Source organism: Lissotriton helveticus, chromosome 9, assembly GCF_964261635.1.
Source record: "Lissotriton helveticus chromosome 9, aLisHel1.1, whole genome shotgun sequence".
NCBI lineage: Eukaryota > Metazoa > Chordata > Amphibia > Caudata > Salamandridae > Lissotriton > Lissotriton helveticus.
The window spans coordinates 1,209,305,545-1,209,320,311 of record NC_136070.1 but is presented as its reverse complement, the minus strand read 5'-3'; the positions used below and the strand labels follow the sequence as shown (position 1 = coordinate 1,209,320,311).

The 14,767-nt window shown below is 40.9% G+C and overlaps 1 protein-coding gene across 1 annotated transcript in view; it reads left to right on the top strand.

Annotated features, from left to right (window-relative positions):
- The window catches only part of LOC144782354 (protein SSUH2 homolog), a 288,587-nt gene extending 274,377 nt beyond the window's left edge, over positions 1 to 14,210 (top strand). The window contains exon 13 of the mRNA XM_078661672.1: positions 9,028 to 14,210. Coding sequence (XP_078517798.1) covers positions 9,028 to 9,168 — 141 coding nt within the window. The 3' untranslated portion in view covers positions 9,169 to 14,210. The remainder of the gene's footprint in view (positions 1 to 9,027) is intronic.
- The last annotated feature ends 557 nt before the right edge of the window (positions 14,211 to 14,767 follow it).

Genomic DNA, 14,767 nt, shown 5'->3' with positions numbered 1-14,767 from the left:
CTACACGCCCTATACGTTTTTAGTTCACCTGCCTCACCTCAAGATCACTCACCCTTTCCACAAGAAGAAGAGGGAGAAATACAAGACACTGTTTCCAAGGGCACGCAAGATTCTGATCACACCCCTGACCCTTGCTAAGACTATGAGATGGTCCTACCAGATATTGAACCACCTGTGTCTATAAAACCCTTTCCCCCTGATGACACTTCATGTTATTATACTGTCATATAGAGAGCTGCAGAGTATCATTAGCTCCCAATGCGTTAAGGAGGAAAGTGACTTTCTTGTGGAACCGCTTTCACGCACCGAGGTCATGGGCCAATACTTGCCGATGATTGAATGGATCCATTCTTAATGTTTCCAATGAAGTGTACTAATGTCACAAATTGGGGAAAAAATATAGATCGTCACCATCTGACATAATCTACATTAGAGGGCATCCCCCAGCAAACTCCCTTGTGGTCACCACTGCTAGAAAAAGGGCAGCTGCACAAGGCACTGGAGAGGCACCGCCTCAAGATAGGGAGAGTAAAAGGATTAATGCAGTTGCTTAAAGGGTTGCCACCGGCCATGCTAATCATTGGAGAATTGCTAATTCTGTGGGCATACTCTCACGTTACAACAAAGCAAATTGGGGTGTAATACAGGAGTTCATGCAACATCTTCCAGAAGAATATAAAAGGCGGGGAGACGATCTAGTCAACGAGGGTAAACTCATTTCAAGCACTACCATCAAATGTGCCGTAGAGAGAGCAGACACCACTACTAGGGGCATAAACACATCTATCATGCTCAGAAGACATACGTGCCTGCACGTTTCTTTGTTCAAACCCAAAGTATGGCAACCTATTTAAAATGTCCTTTTCGATGGGGAACACCTCTTTGGGCCAGCTGTAGACGCTCAGCTTGGAGGGAAAAAAAGGACACCGACACTGTCAAATGGGTGCCTTACAAACCACAACACAAATCCAGCCCTTTCTGAGGTACCCAGGTAGGGTAGCTGCCAAAGCCTCTAAATCAGAAAAAAATGCCTATCCGCATCAACCGCAACAATACCATCAGCAGTGGCGTGGGTATTATAGTGAAGGCTCCAAAATTAATAGAGGGACCTCCACCCCCCAGCAAAATGACCCTCCACCACAACCACACAACACCAGTCGGGGGAAGGCTACAACATTTCCATCAGTTGTGACAAAACAACTACATTACATCGGACCAAAGGGTCCTAGAAATTGTCAGACAAGGATATTGCCTAGATCTACTTCAACAACCACCAAATATTCCACCAAAAAAGCAGGTCTTATTTCACAGCATCAACACCTGCTCAAAGAAGTAGTAAAGGTATTACTACAAAGGGAGCCATTGAAATAGTCCCAGACAAGTATTATCGAACCAAAGGAGCGTACTCATTTATTTTCTAATACCAAAGAAATATGGAATCCTAAGGCCCAATCTGGATCTACGGCCACTAGATGGCTACAAACTATCACAACATTTTCATATGGTCACATTACAAGATGTGATAACACTACTTCAAACAGGCAGCTTCTTGACTGCACTAGACCTGATGGACCCTTACTTCCACATTCCAATCCATCCAGCACACAACATTCCTGTGGTTTGTGATAATTGGATGTCATTATCAATTCAAAGGACTACACTTTGGAGTAACCGCCCCAAGGGTATTCACAAAATGCCGAGCAGTAGTAGCAGCAAAACTAAGAAGAGAAAGCCTTCATGTGTTTCCCTACCTAGACGATAGACATAGGTTCTTGTTTGGACTCTAGATCAGTCAATCAGTTAATGTGACAAAATCACATCTCCAACCATCTCAAATGAAACCTTATCTGGGGTCAATACTAAATACCATCTTGGGGATAGCTTACCCAATCCTCAAAGGGCTCTCAATCTCCAGAACTAACTGGATCTGTTTCAGCTACATCATCACCTACAAGTCAAAACAATAATGTGTGTACTAGGAAGGAAGGCATCTTGCATAGCAATAGTGCCTCATGCTCACCTACTCATGAGACCCCTCCAGGAGAGTTTAGCATCTCAATGGTCACAAGCAGGAGGGAACATGAAAGATCTAGTGTTGGTTTCACCCAAGGTTCATAAGCTCTTGTGGTGGAACAGTCCAAACATTTTAGCAGGGAGAGCCAACAAGGATCCTATCCTGCAGGTAAGTGTCAACTGATGCATCACTTCTGAGATGGGGACATCATATGAAGGACATTGTGGTTCAGGGACACTGAACAGCACAACAACTGGTTCCACTACTGGCCATTGCAATGGCTCTCCAAGCGTTCCTCACAACATAGAAGGGAAAACCATCCTCCTATGCACAGACAATATGACTGCAATGTATTACATTCAGAAATAGGGCGGAACCCATTCCATACAATTATCCCAATTGGCACACAAGATAACGAAATGGGCGACAAGTCACAACATCCACCTCCTAGCCCCATACATACCAGGGGAGGACAACTCCATTGCATTCGTCCTCAGCAGTACACACCCACAGGTTCACGACTGAGAAATAAACTGCACATTATTACAAGCATACTTCCAGGGGTGGGGAACCCCCACAACAGACCTGTTTGCAACAAAAGAAAACACAAAATGCCAAAGCTTTGCATCCAGACATCCGCACCCACGATCCAAGGGCAATGTTCTATAGATGAACTAATCAGGGATATTTGCGTACGCTTTTCCTCCTCTCCCATTCATACCTTCTGTGTTCAGGAAACTCACAGACTTCAATGACTTAAATTCTAATCGCACCCATCTGAGTTCCTCAACCATGGTACGCAACACAAGACCTGTTTTGTAGGGCACCTTATTTGCTTCTTTTCTTTTAATTCCTTTATCCTGTAAATAAAAGCGTTCTCGTTTATTTAACATCTTTTTAAATGCTAGTTCTTTCTGAAGTAAACAGCAGCCCAGCGCTCTCCACACAACCTCACAAGAAGCTACCCAATCATCCAAATCTTCTCACACGCAGCAAGGGCAGAGTGGGACATCACAGTCCTCAACAGCTCAATCTTGCAATCTGGCTGACTCGAATTTGGATACCTCAATTTACCTGACAAATGTATTACAATTGTCAAAGATGCAAGAAGATCTACTACAAGGGCTTGCTATGCAGCAACATGGAAGCGTTTTGTGCATTACTGCACATTAACCCATCTTCCCCATCATAACATTAATATGTTTCCTGTTTCACTTACAAAAGTCACAGTTGGCATACACCTCAATACGCCTACATTTAGTTGCTATAGCAGCATATTTACAAATCTGTAAACACCAGTCACTTTTCTGTGTTCTTGTAAGCAAAGCCTTCATGGAAGGATTAAAAAGAGTCATCATTCCACAACGTATACCTCCAATACCGGCATGGAATCTTCTTAACATGGTTTTAACACAGCTTATGGGGCCACTATTTGAGCCACTACATAATTGCCAAATACAATTCTTAACATGGAAAGTAGCTTTCCTCATAGCGATAGCATCTTTATGAAGGTCCAGCGAAATATATGCAATCACAATTGAAGAACCTTACTTCCAAGTTTTCTCAGACAAAGTGCATTTACGCCATGGGTACTCGCAAACATTTCCCTAGAGGCCACAAACTATGGTCTGTGGTGTGCCAGAGTGCCGCATTAATGGCAGCACAGTGGGAGTGTGGCTTAGTGGGATGTTAACGTGGGCCCAGGGAAAGCGAATCAGATATGGTGTGGTCATTGAGTCATGGAGTTACTCATTTAAGGGTTTCTTTCCATACTCTCCTTTAAATTAAGTCCCTAGTCTCTATTAGAGTCATAGATTTGACAGTACTATTGTATTCTGTATCTGAATTGCTACCCAGTACCACACCTTGGGGTAAACCTTTCTGCTTCCTATCACACCATGGGAGACACAGGTGTAAAAAGGAAGCAACTTGATTATTAAATTGATTTCAAATGAAATGGAATCGCACAATGTGAAACCAGAAAATCTAGGCTCAATCCCGGTTTCCCCACTTGACCGAACTGTTTGACCGTAGGAAATTGCCTAATTTCACTTTGTCACCTTTTTCTTCATTAAGGCATATAAGAGCACCTTAAAATACATGAGTTCAGGATATGGGCTGTACAAACCTCTTGGGTTTGAATTAATAAACTATAAATGTGTCCATGTATAATAATCCTGACCACCCAGAGGGTTCCACGTGGCAACTGACGTGTCTCTTAGTGCACTATTTCCATTGTGTCAGGGTGTAAGGAGGAATGAATATTTTTACACATTTTTTTTAAATGGTCAGTTTTAAATAAAATTCTTCTGAATGCACATATATATTCAGATGTTCTAACTTGTAACTCTTCTGCATGTTAATGAAATACATTTTTTGAATTTTGAAAAGACTTTACCATATTTTTACACTTTTGTTGCAAGATATATTGAAAAGTGAACGAGTTCCTAAAGTTATGTTTTGCATGGCACCTTATTTACTTCTTTTCTTTTACTTCAGTTAGCCTGTAAATAAAAGCTTTACCATTTATTTAACATCTTTTTGAATGCTAGTTCTTTCTGAAGTAAACCGTAGCCCAGTGCAGTCCTATAGCTGAGGGCCGCATTGTAAGGTCAGGAGGGCTGCATGCGGCCCCAGGGTCACACTTGGAGTACCACTGGTTTATGCACTAACCTGAAATTTTTACCCAAGGTAATTTCTCCTTTCCACTTAAATCAAACCTTGGAGTTACCAGTTTTCTTTCCAAAACAACAAACTATTGCAGAACGTGCTTTACATACACTAGACGTTAAAGGAGCACTACGTGAAACATACTAAACTCTTCAGAAAAACAAAACTGCTGGTTTCTTTTTCAAATCAAACCAATTGGCTATATCCAAATCCGGTGGAGCAAGATGGCTTATTAAATGTATCCAAATAGGTTATGCAAAAGCAAAAAGAGCACAAACTACTGTGCCAAGAGCTCATTCAACAAGAAAAAAAGCAGCAGCCATGGCCTTTTTGGGAAATATCCCTCTGAATGACATTTGCAAAGCGGCAACATGGATAATCCCCCACACTTTCACAAATCATTATTGTGTAGATATTCAATCAAGACAACAAGCTCTAGTTGGACAAACAGCCCTTCAAACTTTATTTCAAAGAACTGCGTCATCTCGTGCCTAGAGTCACAGCATGAAGGGGTACTATGCATAGCATGTGCATCTGCAGCAAACACATGCTATGAATGAATCCTGGTACTTTCCGTGTAGTGCTGCAGATTCACATGCACCCTCCCGCCTCCCCGTCAGGTATTGGATGGTGACAAAATACCTCCTGACACATGTCGAACAGCGAACACTTACTAAGCAGACTATATCCTCACTCCATTCATGGCAAGGGGAAAAAAACCTAAGGAACACAGCGTTCGACAAGCCTCGAGGGGGGTAGACATGACTCATGACGCCGATCATAAAACTTCCCCAAGGAAAAACAACTTGCAGAGAGGAGTGTGCATAGCTTGTGAATCTGGAGCACTACACGCTATGAATAGATGCTTACAGGGTAAGTAACATGGTCATTTTGTCTGTGCCCTGTGTTTTTTCTTTCCAGTGTGCATTGTCTGATGCACCATGAGCGGACCGAACTGTTCAATGCAAAGAAGCCACTTGCTGCTTTTTGAGATATTGTCACATGACACACTCGGAGCCTTCAGATTTATCCGTCAGATATGTGCATTTGCTCCACTTTTGCTACATGACTATGTCCTAGTGTCCCTTACTTTAGTTCAGACACAAATTCATAGTATTACGTACAGTGGCTCCATTCAGACCACCGTCGGTGGAAAGCGCCCATCCTGCAACTGCTTCCAGAACGCCTCAACGCCATGCAGCAGAGGATTCCTATACAATCTGACATGGGCCGGATCATGGTTAAGCCTGAACAGCCACCCAATGACTCTGTCCCTTACAGAAGGAGGCTTACTTTTGAGGAGGTCCTCGATCTTTCAGAGTTGATGTCCAAAAAGCCTAGGCGCCACAACAGAGGCACCACACTATCAGTGCCTGGCCATCATCATCATGGTCACCCTTACCCTCATTTGCGTTCAGGGATCTCATTATTCTGTGGTTGGGGGCAGTCAAAGATTGCCCTGTGACCCATGACCAGCCATATGATCCTCCAGGCTTCAGACCCTTGGGGTGATTACCAGTTCACACTGACCCAGATTTGTACCCGGCCAAACCATCTTCCCTGATAACACTACCTCATACCATGAAGTACTAACCAGGGCAGCAGCTTTTCATGAGGTTGAACTGCATTTTCAACCTGAAGAGGTTGATTTCTTTCTAGAAACCCTCTATTCCTCTCAAAGGTCCCTCCAATACCTACCCATGTTAATAGTGCCTTGAATACTTTAGATGTCAAAAGGGCGTTAATGTGTTGTCTTATGAAATGGTTTTGTTCTATCCGCAACAACTTTTCATGACCTGTTGTGAGCCCCATAAAGGGCGGGCCATTTCCAAGGTAGGAATTGCTCGTTGGATTGGCAAGTGCATTCAGACTTTTTTTGCCAAAGCCAAAAGGCCCCTTACCTTTCCCACCAAGACCCCATTCCACTCCCGAAAATAGTTTCCTTGGCTTTCTTGGAAAATATACCACTAACTCACATCTGTACGGCAGCTACTTGGTCCAATTTTCACACTTTTACTAAACATTACTGTGTAGACATCCTGACTAGATGACAAGCTAGAGTTGGCCAGGCTCTTACGCACACTCTTTCAATCTTCTGCGACATCCTCCCGCTAAGTCACTCCTTTTTGGGGAGGACTGCTTTACAGTCTACCCACTGCATCTACAGCTACACATGCCACGAACAGAAAATGTTACTTATCCTATAAGAATCTGTTTATAGCATGTAGTGCACTAGATTCACATGTGCCATTCCTCCTCCCAGGCCACCTGAGGTCAGTTGCAAGTACTCTTACTTTTCATTCTTTATTTGGCCTGGTCATCTCTCCTGACTATGTGCTTCATCTAAGTTTTTGCCTGCCAGAAGGAAGAAAAACAATCTATGTTGCAGATGCCTATGCGCATTGTCTGCAGTAGATGGAGTCACCAAACCTCGTCGCTTGAAACGACTTATTCAAACAAAAAAGTTGCACAAGTCAATGCCTAACACTAGACGGCAGGAGCATGCACAGCATGTGAATCTACAGCACTGCACGCACAAACAGATGCTTACAGCATAAGTAAGATTTTCCTTTCTTTTCAATAAAACAAATGTGGTACACCTGATGTTTCAAATGTCTTATACTGTTCTAAGATCGGTGTAGGGTGAATGTCTGATACCAAATTAGCAAGTTACAGGCTGCGGATATTAATTACTAATAACTAGCATATAGTAGGAATATTTCTTGCTTGTTACAGTGCTGTTCCGTCCATTTGCAGGGACTCACCCTTTCGCTCACACAGTTGTAGCCAGATGAAAGCTACTGAGACTTGGTAATTAATGAACTAGTGTTTAGATGTGTGAGCCCAGCATTCATGTAGCTCCATAGAACCTTCTATATTTGTTTAGCCCACCGTTCGGACTGCACATCCACGATCTATGGATGGGTATGCCATGTCCAAAAGTATAATGTCTGTAATGGTGCAAAAGCTACTTTTTCATAGCACCTCCATTCTACACAAATTTATTTTAGTTTCTCATCCCAGTTTATTGTTCCAGGATTCTTGCATTCCTTTCAGTAGCATTCTTCTTGTAGCTAGAGATTATCCGCGATTTTGTTTTACAATTTTTATGCGTTTTCAATGGAGACCTGAAAATCACATTGTATGTGTTTGGCCAGAATGTGAGCCCTCTGTGGTCTGTGAATATTCTGTGAGATGATGGTCTGTATGGGCAATTTATGATGCTTTAACACCTTCGATGCTCAGGACGGCCCCTGGCCGTTACACGTCACGGTGGGCGTGTTTTAACGACGCCCGGGAGCTGCCCGAACTCCGCCCACTCTCTATTTTACCCGCACAGCGCGAAAATTGGGCCAGCGCGCAAGGGGTTAAGCTTTTTTGGCAAAATTTGGACATTATGATTTGCTTCTAATATTCTGTGACATTTTAGTCAGTAGGGGGCACATGTATGAAAAAGCAGTTTTGCGAGTCCTTAATAGCGATTTTTAGCGAATCGCTATAAAGGACTTGCAAAATGCTATGTATGTAGGAATCGCAATAATTACGATTCCTACATATTCCTCAATTGCGAATCACAAATTGCGACTCACAATTAAGGAATACCTTCAGTCATTCCTATGGGCCTAGAGGCCCATAAAAATGAATGGGAAGACATTTGCAGTTTGCAAGTCCCCATTAGTACTCGCAAATGCAATTTCAAGGGTGTCAAAAGGACACCCTGTTGCACCCCTGTAATATGCATGTGGCACACATACATGCCCTTAGGGCATGTGTGTGCACCACATGGCACTTTGAAAAATGCAAAAATGTGCACTTTTTTAAGAAATCGCAAATTACACCAAGCTGAAGTGCGATTTCTTAAGCCAAAATCGCACAACTTGGGTGCTTCCTTCATTGCATTTAAGGAATCACAATTTGCGATTCCTTTAATGCAATTGCAAAATAGGGAATAACAAATTTAGAAATTCCCTATTTTGTGATGGCCTTTTGGGATGATACTTCCCAAAAGGCCTTTTCTTGTTCGCTTACTGGCTGATTCTGGGAATCGGCCCGTTTGCGAACTGGAAAAGGGCTTGATACATATGCCCCTAGGTCTTCTTTGACGCTATAGCCTGTGCATGCTGTTCAGTGAGCTTGTAGTCCAGTGATTTTTCTGTCCAATTGAGATATTCTAATCCCTTGAAGGCTCTACAATACTATGCTTTTTATGTGTCTTTTTGTACTTATAGGCTGTGTTGGTAAGTTGAGCCTGCTAATCCTGCAAAGTCCTGATTTTGATCACTTTTTTTTTTTGCTTGATTTTTATGGTAACCTAGTTACAAATGTATCATTTTGTTTTCCAGAAACACACCATCGAGTTAATTCCACTCACTAAGGTGAACTATTCCTGGAAAGGGAATCCCAACTCCTACTTTGTGTATGGAGTGGAGAACAAGGTGTTTACCGACAGCTACCCTGCGACATGCTGCTGCTCCGTCATGTAAACTGGACAACGCCTGAATGAGCCTATGAAAGGACAGAACATAACTAGTAGTAGAATAATATGTTTACAGTAGATCTCAGCCTGTGCCCAAATAAATTTGACTTGTGTTTTCTGGGGCCTTATCTTTTTTACACCTCATGTTGCCTCCACCAAGGCAATTTTATTGGGATTGTATATGCACACTAGTTTAGACTTTAAGGATTTAATATAAATAGGTCTCTAGATTGAATAATGATTGCAGGACATGTTGCTTAGCATCAAACATTGATCTCTAAATCTGTGTTTGCTCAGGGGGACTTCAAAGCATTTTTTGCCTATGCAAGTGGAATTAATGCTTTGTTCATGAAAATTTCCATAATTGAGTACTTGCTGGAAAAAAACAAAAAAAATGTAGCGGTGGTTAAAAACTCATAGCCCTCAACTTAACTAATAATAACGGTGGTTAATTAGGAAGAAACGCAAAGAAGGTTTTTAAATGTGAAATCGTTTTTAATTAAAACTGTAGTTTTTTTTAACTAGTGGTTAGCTTTCAAGACATAAAATCCCTAGGTAATTTTTGTATTCAAATTGAAAGTTTAGCATTAATTAACTTGTAGCATGAACTGTAGGACACTGTAAAATATAGAAATGGTGAATCTAGTTTTAGCCTAGTCAAGGTCTTTGTTTCGACCAGTTCCTAGTTCTCTATAAACATTGTTAAAGGTGTTTGGTTATTTGAAACTGGAATGAAGCTATAAAGTTGTATGCCGGTGCTGGATGCTTTATGTAGATCAGATATAGGTGTCGATCTCTACATTTCCAAGTCTGAGCAAGTACTTCCCTCCAAGTGTGGGTGGATACCTTACTGGCATCATCGCCTTGTAATCTCCTAATAGCTAAGCCTTTTTGCAACATCAGATTGTTGGCCCACATTCTTCCTTTCTGTATTTGCTGTTATGAGATATTGACCTTTTTGAGATTTTACTCGGTGAGGAACTCGCACTATATGGAAGCTCTCTGCAGTTTTAAGACAGTACATAGTGTTGCGTGTATGTTCGATAGTGGACATGTTTTTAAAAACGTTTTAAATTCTTAAATTGTCAGTCTGTTTGAGTTAGAATCCATCTCTCTGACCCCAGATGCCTTGTTTAATAATCTGCCACGCCGTGGCGTGCCTTTTAGTTTTTCATTTGTACTAGTTATCATGGGTTTTTTGTGTTGGGAATTTTTCACAAGTTCCTACATCTTATGCATCTTAGATGATCAACAATGCAAGAAAAGGTGTACCACCTGCTATTCACTCTTGATGCTTCTTGATTTACGAGCTAAGCTTGCTGGTGCTTGATGTTTATAATAGCTTTTTGAACGTGTTGGTGGGACAACAGGATTAGCCAAACTCAAATTTTGATGCGAGATCTGCAACAGCATCAGGTCAGCAGATGCCTTCTAGTTGTCACAAAACCTTGTTAGCTGTGCATCTCCAATGAACCACCCTTGAGATGTTTTCTGGCATTAGTTGCCTGCCTTGTCTGTCTTAAAAGGAAAAATATGTTTTCTGTCGCCTTCGCAACCTTGGGTAAGAAGTTATCTACCACGAGTTCTGAATTTCTGCTGTCTACAAATTTCAATAGAGTCCCAGCAGGTCCCTTGGTTTGTGTTAATGTTCTTACAGGATTCAGGTTTGTATAATTATAATGGGTTTAACTCCTTCTTGGGTTTTTACCACTAAATCATTGTCTTACTGCATGGTATGTGGTATTGACAGGAAATACAATTGTATTCTATATCTAAGGTCTTACTACTTGCTTCTTTAATGGGTCATGCTTTGCGATTGCACGGCTTGGAGCCAAAGTGTTGTTTGAGTTTCCATCTCGAGCAGAACCGAATCACTCGGTAGACCTTTGTTGCCTAAACTGCCACATCCGTTAAGTGAACATAGTTTAGTGTTGGCTAATATGCTCCCCAACACGAGGTGATTCGGTGCTTCGAAGCCGTCTCTTCAGGGTGCTACTAGCATGTGCTTTCCCAGGTTTGAACATTGTGAAGTCACAAACTGCTGACTTATGGTGGCCTTTTAAGATTCCCTTCCTCTTTCATGAGTGCATGTTCTCAGTACTGTTTGTTGTAGGCTGGTTCTCTGGAAAACTGTACCATGCTTTACGATTGTATTGTATATTAAGAAGCGTGCAAAGGCATTTCCTCTGCAGGTGTGTGTGCTTTTGTGTTTTAAACCTTGTAATAAATGTTTCATCTTTACAAAGTTGTTACAGAACTCTCATGCTGGAATGTTACTCTGCAGGAAGAGTTAAAAAACGTATTCGTCCTTTACTTAAGTAGCGGCATATGATCCGTTTATTTGTAGAGATCAAAAAATGGATACACAACCGCAAATATTTTCATGTTCGTATCTAATGCTTCTGTCTGATTTAGGCAGAGACTGGGAGTACTGTAGTCAATCTCCTTAATAGTGACTCTGGAACCACTGTTGCATGGTGTTGCATTGTTATTACACCTATGCTTCATCACTTATTCTTTTCATTAGAACTCTTCCATCAAATTGTTGCTTGTCCCCCCTCACTCAAATCACGCTCGATCAGCCTGTGTTCTTGTTTAGCAAATTGGCTGTTGATTAAAATAAAAAGGTACAATTCAGTAGGATGTCATTGCGTTAAGTATCTGCTACCTTTTATCGGGCAGGTCTTTTTGTTAGGTGCACTTATCTTTTATTGGCTGATTAAATTGCTCTAGCAGACACTGTTTTTCTCTTGACAGGCAGTGAGCAGTGCACATAACTTAGGCTACTGCTTTGGTGCTACCTCAAAAACTTCGAACTGTGAACAAGAGTGCGGTTCCCCCTGTGTACTTTACTTTTAACAATCAAGTAACTATGTCTATTTTTACTCTGTGTAGTTTGAAAGTCTTTTGAATAGCCTTTAATATTTCTTCTGATTCTGACTCTGGTCATTGGGTACAAGTATATCCTCACTAGGGTATATTTGGGACCATACTCCTACTTCTCCTCTTGATGCATTCATTAGGCTAACTTTAACTGCAGGCCTAACATAAGAGGAAGGCAGTTTGGACATTCTGCATACAAGGGTCCAACACTAGGTGTTTGTTTTTGTGTGATGTGGGGGACGAAATTGCCACTTAATCATGTCATCAGCCAGGCTGCCTTCTGTTGGAGCCTGAATAATGTTTCCTGACAAATGTAGTAAGTCGTGTTCTGGTGTGGTATAAGGTGCCAAACCTGCACAGAGGCGATATTTGGGCTCTGCTGCTGAATAGTTTAAAACACTCGGATTCATGCTGGTGCCACTACTATGTCTTGATTGTCTAATTGTTTTTGTGGGTTGTAATGAAAGTAGAGTAACCCTGTAGTTTCTTGTAGCCTGTTCATTCATTTCACTTTTCTTAATGCCTCGGAAGGCCCTACATCTTTGTCGAATAGGTAGGCAGGGTAATGCAGCACACTTGCGTTCTTTGCATGGTTCAAACCCTGGTGGTATTTGGTGATGTGGAAAACCTGTTGCTTCATCAATGACTATGGAGCTTGTGGTAGTTGCATGGTTTTCATTCACCATAACCTGTGATATTGTTATGCCATTGTCAATGTTGGTCTCATTGCTACGCCTCTGGTTTTAAAACATGGCGATTTCTGGTCAAGAAAATCCTACCTTAATTGTAAGGTGTGCTCTCTGACCACTGTTAATTGTGTATCTTGCCATGTCGGGTCTTGCTGTGGAATGCCGTCGATGCATTGGATATCAGTGTTGATTTTCAAAGTGCAAATGAATTGTAAAACTCCTCCAGTCCTCACTTGTGACATTGTGTTTAGTTAGATTCAACCTTAATGGATGTTATTGGGTAAAGTCTTCTGTCTTGTCTAATCTATTCACTTATTCTCAGTTCAGTCTGTGATCATATATGTCTCTGTGTTACAAATGGTGGTGATGGTAAATCTAGGACCTCTAAGCGCTCTGAGTCAATTGTAATGTAACAGGCGATGATCCAATAAGAAGTGTAACCGTGTACCTGCCAAAAAGCCGCCTGTGTAATAAAGGTATTAGAATCCATAAGATGTGAGAACGTCCAATATGGAACAGGCTCAGGTGTTCTACTAATTCACAGGGAAACTGGGCGCAACACCCTTTCAACATCTAGTTCAGTGCAGTGTATTTGTTTGCATTCTGATTGACATTGTAATCTCGACTTTGTCAATAATCTATGCATTTTTTTCAGGGTTTTTTTTACATATCTAGATTTGTATTCTTTTTTATATAAGTGTTTGAAATGTTCATGGATTTTGTCTAGCCACATTCACCCTCAAATTGAATTTTCTCCTCATTTGTAAACATCAGACTAACGGTTACTATACCAGCTGTAAAATCATTAGAGACTGGTTGTAACAAATTTTGCAGGAATTGCTCAATGCTGTTTTGCTGCACAAATGGCCTTTTGGAGGAAAACCCAGGTGACTGTTCTTTTATTGTTAGCCTCATGACACCAATAGTCTGAAATAGATGCAATGAAGCTTAAGAATCTGTACGATGGACAAGTGAAAGCTGGCCCTGAATAAGAAGCTATGTTTTGCTAGCCTTCTCCACATTCCAGGTAAAGTGAAGAACTGTTTAAAAAGATTGTTGAGCCCTGCCTATTCTATGTCCATTTTAGAATGATCTAGCTGTATGCTTGCTCACTGAGCAGACAGGCTGTGCAGACTAAATGATCCACTGAACTGTCGAGGTCCTAATGTTTTATTTGTTGAACTGTACCAAAACTTCTTGCACCTCAAATGAGGGGTGCATAATATCTGCCTTCATTTACATAGTTTTTAACTGTATGTACAAGACTTCCTGAATTTAATGTGTGTACTCTAATGCAATCATCACTAAAAGTTTATTATGCATGTTAAGATTTGTTACCTTTGTCCTTGTATATAGTTATGTTAGAGGACAGGTGACATAATAGTTGTGCCTATAAACACTATTCTTTATATCCTGCATTTTGTGTAAACTGTGTACTCCACTAATATGAAATAAAGATTCCATGAGCAACAAGAAATTTTGTCTTTGAAGCTTCAGTGGTGTATTTGAGTAATAAAGGGTTCTACTCGCAACATGCTAACAGTTGTAGAAGCATTTCAGAAGTCGCTTTGGAATGAATATAAGCAGCCTATTGTTGGAGCTGGTGACCAGTGTCGTTTGTGGACCTTTTTACACTGAACCTACTAACTGCAATAGTATGTATACAGTAATGAAACACTTTAAGTAGGCAGCAGATGAGATGTTAGCTGACTGCAGTGCTTAGTTAAAATATCTTCTCCAATGTATACGTTGAGTTCTTCTGTTCTAAACCACTAAAACACATTTAGTAGTAAAATTAAGTTGGAGACTTGTATTAAGACTATAAATGACTTAAACTAAAAACAGTATTCCTGAGACAATTTTGAATAAGATTTCCCACAGGCATACAAGCATTTTTACATGAGAATATATGCAAATCCTTGGGCTCTGTTCTCATGTTGATTCTCTTAAATAGAGTATTTAAATGAAACTTTAATTTTTCAAATATGGAAGACAAAACAAAAATATAGGAGTTCAATAATCTGGTTTCTTTTA